Source organism: Varanus komodoensis, unplaced genomic scaffold (genome assembly GCF_004798865.1).
Source record: "Varanus komodoensis strain SLA01 unplaced genomic scaffold, ASM479886v1 scaffold6_2, whole genome shotgun sequence".
Classification (NCBI taxonomy): domain Eukaryota; kingdom Metazoa; phylum Chordata; class Lepidosauria; order Squamata; family Varanidae; genus Varanus; species Varanus komodoensis.
In genome coordinates this window covers 4,363,295-4,375,361 of record NW_025336346.1, presented here as the reverse complement: position 1 = coordinate 4,375,361, position 12,067 = coordinate 4,363,295, and the positions used below count along the sequence as shown (strand labels likewise).

Genomic DNA, 12,067 nt, shown 5'->3' with positions numbered 1-12,067 from the left:
GGAAAAGTTACGATACCATTTAGCTATATAAAATCTTAAAGGACTGTCTCCTAGTAATGTGCACAGATCTGATATGTTTAATGTCTCTTTCTTCTACGTTTGCTGTTTTCTGAGGGAATGGACATGAAAGCTAACATATAAATACATTAAAATAAATTGCAAATACATATTATTTCATTCCATTTATACCCTGCTTTTTGGGCCAGACGAGGCATCTTGCCATCATGAAACAGAGATAATTTTCAAATTATTTGATATTCTTCCTCTATCAGGCAAAGGTGTTTTTATCCATGAAGGATTTTGATGTGTAAGTTTGTCTGTTGTCTTGGGTTCTACTTTTATTTGTATTGTTTTGTTTTCAAAAAGTTTGTTCTATATTTAGTTTTTATTTTAAATGTTGCTTCTTGCTAGCCATCTGCAAAGTGATTTCCTTGTAGAAATGAATAAATCAGACAAATAAAATGACTGATATGAAAACTCTCTAATTGTTGCACATTGCAGCAACAAAACAGCAACCCAGTAACAAATAGCACTATGAAATTCTCCTTATTCTACTTACCTTGCTCACAATTCGAAATATTACATATAAGCATGCTATTATCAATGTGAATAAAATTTTAATTTACATTCAGAACAAAACTTCTCTCAAAATATCTTATGAAATAGTGGAATTTAAATGTATTCTGGGCTGTTTGGATTGTCTGGTTTCCATATAGTTATTATTCAGCAGTCTATATTGCTTTGACAATATTTTTTCCAAATAACAGATTCTATTAACTGCATTTTTAATGGAAAAAAGAGAGAGGCAAAGAGTTGTGTTAGCCCGTTTAACCCTACTTAAACAGTTTTGTGTCACTATGCAGGTGGAGGAAATCACGGGATGAATCTGACCAAACACGCTTACATGCTCATTATCGAGCCAATGCTGTGGTGGTGGGGGCAGCGAAGCAGAAATTCTTCTCCACTTCCATTGCCTCCTCACAATGTCGTCCAGAGGAGCTCTTTTGAGTGGTTCATGGCCTGATACATCCTGGCCCTAAAAAAGATCTAGTGGCACCATTGAGAGCCCGTTGTGATGATTTCGCCCAGCATTTTAAGGAGAAAATCACTCAGATTCGTCATGAGCTGGATTCCAGTTGATAAAGTTCCATTATGGGAAGTGTGCAGAGCCCCATCTGGTCCATCATTGTTGGATGAGTTCCAGTTGATGCGGCCTGATGATGTGGACAAGGTACTGGGACTGGTACGCCCTACCAGCTGCTTGCTTGACCCTTGCCCTTCCTGGCTACTTACCAAAGCCAAACACAGAATTGGTTCCTGGGTCCAGAAGATCATTAACGCTTCTCTGAGGGAGAGTTGAGTCCCTGCCCCTCTGAAGGAGGCAGTAATCAGGCCCGTCCTGAAGAAGACGTCCTTGGACCCAGATGTGGCCACCAATTATAGACCGATGGCCAACATTCCGTTCTTGGGCAAAGTGTTAGAGTGGGTGGTGGCGGGACAACTCCAAGCACTCTTGGATAAAACTGATTATCTGGACCAATTTCAATCTGGTTTCAGACCCGGTTATGGTACTGAATCTGCCTTGGTCGCCCTGTATGATGACCTGTGCAGGGAGAGGGTCAGGGGGAGTGTGTCCCTGCTGGTTCTCATGGACCTATCAACGGCTTTCAGTACCATCGACCATGGTATCCTTCTGGATAGACTGGTGTCTTTGGGAGTAGGAGGCACTGCTTGGCAGTGGTTCTGCTCCTATTTGGCTGGCCGATTCCAGAAGGTGATGCTGGGGGACTATGGTTCTGTACCATGACAACTTTGTCATGGAGTACCACAGGGTTCCATTTTGTCCCCCTTGCTATTCAACATGTACATGAAACTGTTGGGAGAGGTCATCAGGAGGTTTGGGCTGAGGAGTCACCAGTATACTGATGACACCCAGCCCTACCTCTCTTCTACAACTAATCCGGGTGTGGCAGTGACTGTACTGAACCGGTGCCTGGCCGAGGTAATGGGCTGGATGAGGATCAATAAACTGAAACTCAATCCAGATAAAATGGAGGTCCTCTTGGTAGGTAGTTCAGGCTTTCAGGTAAGTGATTTTGGCCCGGGATGGGGTTGCAGTCTCTCTAAAGGCCAGGGTCTGCAGCTTGGGAGTGTTCCTTGACTCGGAGCTGTCCCTGGAGGCCCAGGTGGCGGCTGTAGTGAGGAGCACTTTCCTTCAGCTACAGCTTATCCATCAGCTGTGTCCTTACCTGGATGAGCACTGCCTAGAAATGGTGACACACGCACTGGTAACTTCCCAGTTAACACACTCTGCATGGGGCTGCTCTTAAAGATGGTCCAGATACTTCATTTGGTTCAGAAAAGAGCTGCCAGATTGCTGTCGGGGGCCGGTCACTATTCTCATAAAACGCAGGTCCTCTATCAACTTCACTAGCTTTCAATTGAAGTCCAGGCCCAAATGACCTATAAAGCCCTAAGCTGTATTGTCTGGTATTGACCCATTGGTATTGACCTAACACTATTGACTGGTATCTGTGCTGGTATCGACCTACAAATCCCTAAACAGCTTGGGACCAGGATACCTAAAGGAACGCCTTTTCCCTATATGCCCACCCACCCCTTGAGATCTGTAGCAGAAGCCCTGCTCCGGGAACCCTCCTTGAAGGAGGTTAGGAGAGAACATACTCGGAGGAGAGCCTTCTCTGCAGTGGTGCCCTGCCTATGGAATGTACTTCCCAGAGAGGTCCATCTGGCACCAATATTATATGCTTTTTGGTGTCAGGTCTAGACCTTTTTATTCTTCCGTACTTTTAATGTTTAATTTTAACTATGCTTTTATGCTCAGTTTGTGGATCATTTATATTGCATTATTTGAGTATCTATGTATTTATGGGAGTTGAACTGTAAGCCGTCCTGAGACCCACTGGGTATTGCACAGGGTAAAAAATTACCAAAATTAAAAAATATATATGCTCGTTACCTAGGTAATTGGAGTATGGTTAAATACTGGAGTAACATTTTCTATATTTCAAGTCTGTATTACATCAAAGAGAGCTTTGGCTATTGATCTGTGCATAAGTTTAATATATAAATTTAAGAAATCCTAGAAAGCAGAACATGTACACATTGCACATGCAGCAATTACTGCAGCTCACATGATTAAATGTTCTTGCTTCCACTGAAATAGAACAAACCTCTTAAGAAAAATTAACTACAGAAGTATGGGGAACCACTACAAAATGGACAAATATTCTACTAGAATTGTTAATATAACAGAAAGCCATCTCATCACTAGGCAAGTAGCTAACAAGAATCATACCTGGAAGAAAAAGGCAACAACTATTTTTCCCTTGGCTTGCCTTCTCCATGTTTTTTTTTCTTTTTTAAATTGAGGTGACAGAGGTTATATGTGGGCAGGCAGGGTAGAAAAATGTTGTTTGTGAATTAAGTATTGCACATTTATTTGCAAAGCTACATCAATCTCAATATTTTTTTAGTAAGAAAATAATCAAGACTCACCTTTACATTGGGTTTCTTTATTGAAATTCCTCTGTACCATCCTGCAATGCAACACAATGAAATCACATGAAAAAGATGTGTATTCTTCATGAACTTAATACAAATATTAAAAATAACGAACTTTGTAATCCAATTTGTTTACTGAGAGAAAAGTGTATCTCCAGAATCTATACTTAGCACTTCTAAGGTCTTTTTCATGGGAAGAAAATGGGTATCTAATGATTTTTAGATGTCTGGTTAACTACAAATAGATAAATTTATAAGTAAGAGGGCTTCAACCTGCCATATTAAGCAGCTGGGTCAAATCCCTTCCCTTCTTCATGAATGAACTTGCAGATTAACCTTCTTGCCTATTGTTTCACCAGCACACTAAAATCCTATGCCTGGGAGGTTCAGCATATTGCAGTTCTTCCTCTCCAACCAAATAGTTACATCTGCTTCATGAAAATTAGCTTGGACCCTGGTCCTCTGAAGATGATTTATGGGAAGAGGGGCACATTCTACTTCACAATGGACTGAAATGCTTTATCATTTTTAGGCAAGGTGCTGTAGTGTGTAGTGGTTTCTTAAGTTCAGGTAGTGATGACACTTATGATGCTGGGTAATGCTGATTACAGTGGTACCTTGGCTCATGAACTTAATCTGTTCCAGGACTCTGGCTGTGACCCAAATTGGTCATGAGCCAAGTCAAATTTCCCCATAAGGTTCAATGTAAATAAGGTTACTCTGTTCTGTAACTATTATTTTTAAATCAGAAAAATGTGAAGCAAAGTGACAAAGGTCAACAAAGATTGCGGTCATCGCCCCCCCCCCACCTCGAGCGTGAGCACAGCCACCCCCCCCAGCACAAACGCGATCATGCCGATCATCCTTGCACGCACCCGTCATCCCAGCGCACGGGGGCGGGGAGATGGGCATGATCACGGGCACGCTGGGGGGGGAAATGGGCACAACCATGGGCACGCCTGTGCAGGAAAGACGGGCGTGATCTCAGCCATCTCCCCCCTGCCCCCAGCACGTTTGCAGCCATCTAGGTATGCTAATGTGGATTTTGCGACCTGAGTCAAAATTTTTATGAAATTTTTGTACGCGACCCAATTTGATCGTGAACTGAAGCGTTCATGAGCAGAAATACCACTGTATTTGGATCTATTCTAATCAGGGGTCATGGTCTGGAAGTGGCACAGAAGCAGTCTTCATCATTCTCGTAAATCTATTACATGGGGAATGGATATGGTGCATACAGTCCTGTTGGTTCTCCCGGACCTCTCAGTATTTTCCAGCACCATCAAGTACGGTATCATTCTAGATCATTTATCCTCATGAGAAATGGGAGGGGCAAAAGCTTGGAACTGCCCTTAAGGTGAACAGGCTGGGGGCAACTCTATCAGGAGCCTATAGAACATTTTGTGTTGCCAGGTGTCCAGTCCAGTTCTTCCTTTCCTGCTTGTTGAAAGCTTGGCAATGTGGGCAGGAGTCTACCCTGTGATCTTTTCCCAAGCAGAAAAGACAGAGTGAATGCCCATCTGTAGAGGACATTGTGGTCCTGTAGCACACACACTTTCAAAACACTGCTGTGAATGCTATTGAGGGGATTAGAAAAAGATTGGGGGGAGGGGAGGGGAGGGGAGGGGAAGGAAGCGTTGAAGAAAGACCGTTGACAGTAAGTCAGAAACCTCAGGTAAGATCAATAGGCAGGTATATACATACATACATACATACACACGTTTCCTTAATATATATAGGATAGATTAAGGTTTTAGTCCTAAACATGGGATTAGAAGAGAAGGTTGAATTTAGTGAGGTTAGGTAAGGTAAAAGGGAAATCTGAGTCATGAGGAAAGCTAGGGTACAACAAATCGGAGGCACCCAAGGCAGTGGTAGAAAATGAACTGGAGAGAGGAGCGGGAGCTGCGCCTTTATATACCACTCAGGGAAGGTGAAGGGCTCGCATCAAAATGCCTAGCTATGGAATCTATCTTTCCAACAATAGGCCACATGCAGGCACAGAGTCCATATGTGTGATACACAGAGACTCTGACCTGTGGGACAGCCACAATGTTTTAGTTTATCTTCTTTTTTTAACTTCTACATGAAACTACTGAAGGAAATTAGTCAGAGATTTAGGCTAAACTTCCATCACTATTTAAATGACATTAAAGTTCTACCTCTCTTTTCAATCTGAGGCTAGAAAGGCTGAGAAATGCCTGAACCAATGTCTGGAAGCACTTTTGGGATGGATGAAAGCAAGCAGACTACAACTTAATTCAGGCAAGTTGAAAAAATTGTAGGTAGGGAAGCCAACCAATCCAAACAAAGAAATACATCTGCCCTTAGATGAAGGTACATTCTTCAGTACATAGCCTGTGTGTGCTCTTGGACCTGGAGCTAACTGAGGAAGCTCTGATGGTGGCAATGAACAGGAGCACTCTTTGCCAGCTGTGACTCTGGCTAGAGAGGGAGGGGCCTTGCTTCAGTCATTTGTACTCTGAAGGTATACAGGCTACTCTATGTGAGGCTGCCTTTAAAGAGGTTCAATTGGTTCAGAATGCAACCACCTGGATATTGTTTGAAACTGGGCAGAATGCTTCTATGATGCCCATACTGCATCACCTGCACAGGTTCCACATTTCTAAGTTCACTGTAAAGTCCTGATTTTAACTTTTAAACTAAAGCGTACACTGGTCTGGGCCCAAGTCACTTGAAGGACTATGGAAGGACTATGTTCTTCCATACCATCTTGCCCATCCTCTGAGGTAATCTGGGGGCCTTCTCACATGCCTACCACCATAGAGAGAGGAGTTTTTCTGTGGTGGTCAAGAGCCTCTGGAATCAGCTTCCATCAGACTCCATCTGTGAAGGTCTTCAAGAAGGTTCTAAAGGCCCATTTATTCTCTTTGACCTTTATATACTTTATTAGCTGAAAGTTTTCGTGGTAATATCATTTTATTTATTGTTTAGAAGAGCTGAGCAGGGTTGTCACCAACAGGAGTTTCAGAAATGCACTCATTCATAGGGTCATAGTAATTTGGAGACGATTTGATGGCATGTAACAGTAACAAATTTATTTATTGCTCATTTATATTTCTATATTTTTGCTTTGTTTTTTAATTTTGTAAACCACCTTTAGAAGGTTCTATCTTTAAAGGCAGCCTAAAAATAATGTTGAATGAAATAAAGAAAAAGTGGATTTGCTTAAAACAGATTTGTAGCATGCTCTTTCCTCCACTTCACAAAGCAAATCTGCTTGCAAGGACTATTTATTTACTGCATATAAGTGCCTCAGCAAGGCTGTTATTCATGTGTAATTATTGTGCTGCTCTTTGTGTGCTGATTGCAACTGTGGAAATGTGGTAAACATAGCACACTTCAGGAACTTACTTGCTGCACAAGTAAGCAAAAACTCAATTGAGCTGGCTTCTTCTTGTCATTCCTTTCCAAGAAGGGATATGCTGATTCATATGCAAATGAAAGTTCTGAATCATTGTGTGGTGTATTCACTTTAGAAGCTGCTTTTAAATACTTCAGTAGGAACAGAGTGCAACCATTCCTCTCAAAGCACCTCCCACTATCACCTCAGAGTCTATTTCTAACCATCACAGTTAAAGGGGCATGTTTGAAAAATTGAAGAAAATGTTTTTCCGAAGACTTTAAAGTTCCAGGGCTAGAATTTCTGGGCCCTGTATTACTACATGCTGTGATATCTAGCCTAGATTACTTTCCTTTAGATATAAAATTAGTCATTACATACTTATGCTTTTCTATAATGGCAGACAATTTACTAACAAAATAGCACAACATCAACTAGGTAACTTAAGAACACCTATATAAAATATAGGCATCTTTGAAGGCACTGTCTGTGCAGTAGCCAGCTCTGGAAGAAGAAGCCCTGCAAAGCATATAAGCCTGCTTCAGAAGAGTCTGGTTTGCACATTGAGAAAGAATGCAAAGGGGCCATGAGAGTTGGGTTAAAGAATGCTAAGCTATTTGCTTTAGACAGCAATTTTATACACTTAAGTACTAATGAATACAATCTGATTTACTTCTGTGTAGAGACACATAAATTTGATTGTAAATATCACTATGTTGGTTATTACAAACATACATCTTTAGAATATTTCCATAATGTATGAAAATTTGTCCCTGATAAGGATAATCCATATTAATATATAAAATACTGAAACTCATGAACTGATCTATCTGTATGTACAAAATCTTTACCAGACATTGTTACCACAAAATAATTATGCCAGGGTTCAAATATTTCTAAACAGATGGTTAATAAACATGCTGACCCCCTTTCTGGCTGGCCCCATTTTGACTGGATTACTACCAATAATGCTCCAGCCATTCTTAGAGAAAGTGGGTCAGCTTAGGTTTTACTAAGCATTTGAATAATCATGGTTCCCAAATAATTCATTAGAATATAGGTTTTCTAACTGTGGAGTGCACCCTCTTGGGGGAGGGGTAAACATCTCCTGCAGGATACAACAGGGTTGGATTCTCTCTGCCTGGTAGAAAACAAAAAATTATGGAGGTTTTCATAGTTTTCTTTACTTCTCTCTTTCTTTCTTTCTTTCTTTCTTTCTTTCTTTCTTTCTTTCTTTTTCTTTCTATGCAAGCAGTACTGGAAGAATGTAACAGAACACACTGAAGGCCAAAGCAGATTCTCCTGATTCAAACTGGCCAACAAGCACAAGGCATCCTTTGATGTCTTGATCCACACACTTTTTGGATCAATCTTTAGCCAAAAAGCAGAAGCCCAACCAGCCTTCTCTTATCTTGCCCTTCTTATTTTCACATGGCCATATGTAGAAATGTGAAGGCCTGGAAAAAATGGGATTAAAAAGGGTTTTTCCCTTAAAAAAATGGAAAAAATTAATGAAATTATAGAATGTTACTTTCAGAAAGACAAATGAAAAGTTTCAGAAGAAGCATATATATATATTTACTCCCCCAAAAATGTTTTCTAAGAACTATGTAATAACGATTATGTATTACTGCCTACAGTATCAGATCATTACAATTCTTGTGCACTAAGGAGAAGAATATACTTAAGCAAGACTTACAACTACGGCTGTGGGACATGTAAATCACTGTGGTTTGTTGTGTGAAGCTGGTATGATTTTGTCTGGGTTGCTTTAATTCCTCATCCAGACTAGCCATGCCCTGTTCTAGGTTTGTTTTCCCCCACAGTGGTTTGTCACATCATCAGAATTTGGATGTCATGACCTACCACAGGAGCAAGCCAAACTGTTACCAAGCTGCCTGGCAAGAGGCAAAAAAGAGCTCTCCAAGAGTGAGGAGTCCTGTGACAAAGTGTCAATGTCCAAGTGAGTTAAGCAACAGTGCAAGGAGAAGGTAATTTACTGATCTCCTTATATAGCTATATTAATTATTCTAAGTAATTATCCCAAACTTCTAGATTATTAGCTGAGACCAAGACAAGCCCACAGCAAGAAGGCAAAATTTCCAGAAGAGTAACCCTGTGTAAACTTACACTTGTGAGCTAAATTCCAGAGGGAGAACCCAGCAGGAACCTACAGCTCCTGCAGGGCTGCTCAGGCAGGGAGTTCTCATTTAAACTAGTCCCAGCTTAGAAACTGTGGGGTGAGGAAGTAATGCATAGCTCTGTACTTTCTAGAGCTGCTGTGCAGGCCTAGCTGGCAGGTTATAAACATGAAGTGAAGGCTAACTTCAGTTTGGGTCCAGTGTATAGGCTCAGGTTTCTAGGTCTATATAGCAGCTCATACATTAAAGTTCAGATATAGAGTAAGTTATCACCTAGATTTAGATTACATACAAGGGCTCAGCCTTGCAAACAGCCCTTCACAAATCATCTACTTGATCTACAGGAACTTGTTTCCTGTTTTCCCCTCCAATGTCCCATGCATTCTGATCTTTTCCCTTGAATAGAGCATTTCCATTCACAGGAGGGACAACTAACAATTAGCATACTAGAAGCTAGGGCAGATCAGGACAGCTTCCCTTACTTTGCAAATGAGGCCCTCCAATCAAACTGGTTGGAGCAGCTATAGCATACCTAGAACTATAGGAGGAGGTAGGCTTGTGACGAAACCAGCCCTCTTAGCCTCAGGAGCCCAAGTGACAAAGCCTCTCAACCCTACTGCAAAGTGTCAGCCCACGTACAAATTAAGCAACCAAGCAAGTTCAGCAAACGAGTGAGGAGGCCAGGGCATAGAACTCTGCTCTCCCTTCTCGTCAGTAGGTATACAATGTAAGTAATAACAAAAAGTAAATCCATTGCCCTGTTCCAGTACAAAAAGGAAAAAGACTTTAAAAAACCCTAGCTTTTCCAACTAAGCAAACCCAACAATACCAATTAAACCCTGTTACAAAGGCAGAAGGCCAGCAGGGGTGTAGGTGCTATCCAGTGTATTGCACTGGGTGCTACATATATTGCTATCTGCCAAGTGGACAGAAGTTGTGTGTACACTTGATAGAATGAGCTCCTGATTCTGAAAAACAAAATTTATTCCCTGAAGTCAAGGATGCTGAACTGGAGAAGCAGAGTGACACAGAGGCTGAATGATGAGACCCCCCCTCCCTCCTTTAGTCCCCCCCACCCCCCCGGGAACCAAACAGCAGAGTCTCAATTTCTGGGTGATAGCTCTTCTGTGATGCAGAAAATGGGGCTCCCAGGCAAAGTGCGTATTATTTTGAGGAAGAAGGAAATTATCCCTTAGACGAGACCTTTGGAAGTAAGGCAGACATCGTTTGAATACATCTTACTCACCTTCACATTTTTCTAGGATCTGGACAGTTTCTCCTAGTTCTAGAACCAATCCTTGTTGCACAGGTCCTCGGAAGCTGCATATAACTAGGAGAAATAATACATTAAAGAGTCAGAGACTGAATTCTTTGAAAGAGTATATTATTTCACAAATCTACTCATTTCATAAATGTAACAGCTAAATTGCTGCATGTCAAGATATGAGCTTTGCATAATATACCACATCTATTACAATCTCCTGCATAATATTAATTTTAGTTGGCATCACTAATTTAAGACCAAAAAAATTCCAAAAGAATCAGTACCCAATCCAAATAGGCATGCAACTAAAACAAAGTCTGAAGAATAATCATCAATAATATTATCATCAAATATCTATTTAAAAAAGAGTATTTGGAGTTGTGTACAACTTGACATTATATGTTTTTAAAATCCTTTTTGAAAATTACACATTACAAAAACTTCATGTTTCCAAAAATAAAAAGGTACAAATGTATTTATGTCTGAACAATACTGAGTGTAATTTAACATTCTGCTTTTCATGCTAGAAATTACACAATTACCCTGATAGAAGACTGAAAGTGTTACATGTTAATGATACCAAAGTTTGAGAAATAAGGCACTGGGGGACAAAATCCAGTGATCCATAAGCTTCTGAACTTACAGGCATCCTATGCAAAGTAAGTGGAATACAGAGACTATTTTCACCTTCAAACGCTGAGAATAACAGGCATCCTGTGTAAGGTGAGAAAAGCACAATGGCAATCTTTACCCCTGTGTTCCTCCCACTGAGCAAATCAGTTGGATTTTGGCTGTAGGGCTTAAGATGGAGAGTGAAGTAAGCAGAAGCCAGTCTACTCCTTTCCCTGCATATGCCCTTCCCATCCCTTCTCTAAGTTTGCTCTTACGAGCTCAGAGAAGTAGTCAACACGGTTCTTTGCACACAACCTGCAAAAGGACAGGGGAACTAAGTCTGGAACCAGAATTCTGAGATCAGAGCTCTTTTTCAGCCTCAGAGCTGGGAACCTGAAGAATAGTTTGGCTGTAGGATCATTCTGTGAAATTTATAACTAAAAATGCATATTGTTAACTATGTTAAATCATGGTTAAAATACATATCTGCTTCACTTTCAAATGTGCATTGTGCACAGTCTTAAAGTTATGTTTTATTTCAAATACAATGAACAAAGACTGATAACTGGCATTTTTCTATTAGTTTTTATTACTAAACTAAGAATTAAAAGTAAGATTCTTTAAATCACTGGTAGACAACTCAGGGCAAATGGGCACAAGCATATCCTCACACTTCTTTCTTGATTCCTGTTGAAGTGTTTCATCCTCCCTACTTTTATTTTTTTTTAAAAAAGTAACAAAATCCCTTGCTGGCAAAAAGAAATCTTAACTTGCTGGAATCATTTCAAAGCAAAGTGAGGGTCTCAGCTCTTTTTTTTTTTTTTTTCTGTGAATGCTTCTGACCACACATGGGGCTCAGAGCCATCCTTAGGCATAAGATAGCAGATCTTACTATGCTAAACACAGTTCTATTTTATTAGTTAATGTTAACACTGAAATATTAAATGCAATTTTGGCCGATACGTTGTCATAACTTGTTGCAATCTAAGTCTAACTAGGTTGCTGTTGAAGAGAATCAACTTCTTATCGTTAAGATGCATTTCCCTACTGGCCAGTAATCTATGCTTGTTTTTTTTTCATTTGTTATTGATTTTTGCAATACTCTTTTGTATTATAAAGCCAGGCCAGTTGGTCAGCTTTAACAAAATTAAATGTTTTAAT

The 12,067-nt window shown here is 40.4% G+C and overlaps 1 protein-coding gene across 1 annotated transcript in view; it reads right to left on the bottom strand.

Moving 5' to 3' along the window:
• DOCK3 (dedicator of cytokinesis 3) overlaps positions 1–12,067 on the bottom strand; it is a 283,802-nt gene that overhangs the window by 250,046 nt on the left and 21,689 nt on the right. The window contains exons 2-3 of the mRNA XM_044451471.1: positions 10,277–10,360; positions 3,520–3,560 (exon numbers count right to left, since the gene is read on the bottom strand). Coding sequence (XP_044307406.1) covers positions 3,520–3,560; positions 10,277–10,360 — 125 coding nt within the window. The remainder of the gene's footprint in view (positions 1–3,519; positions 3,561–10,276; positions 10,361–12,067) is intronic.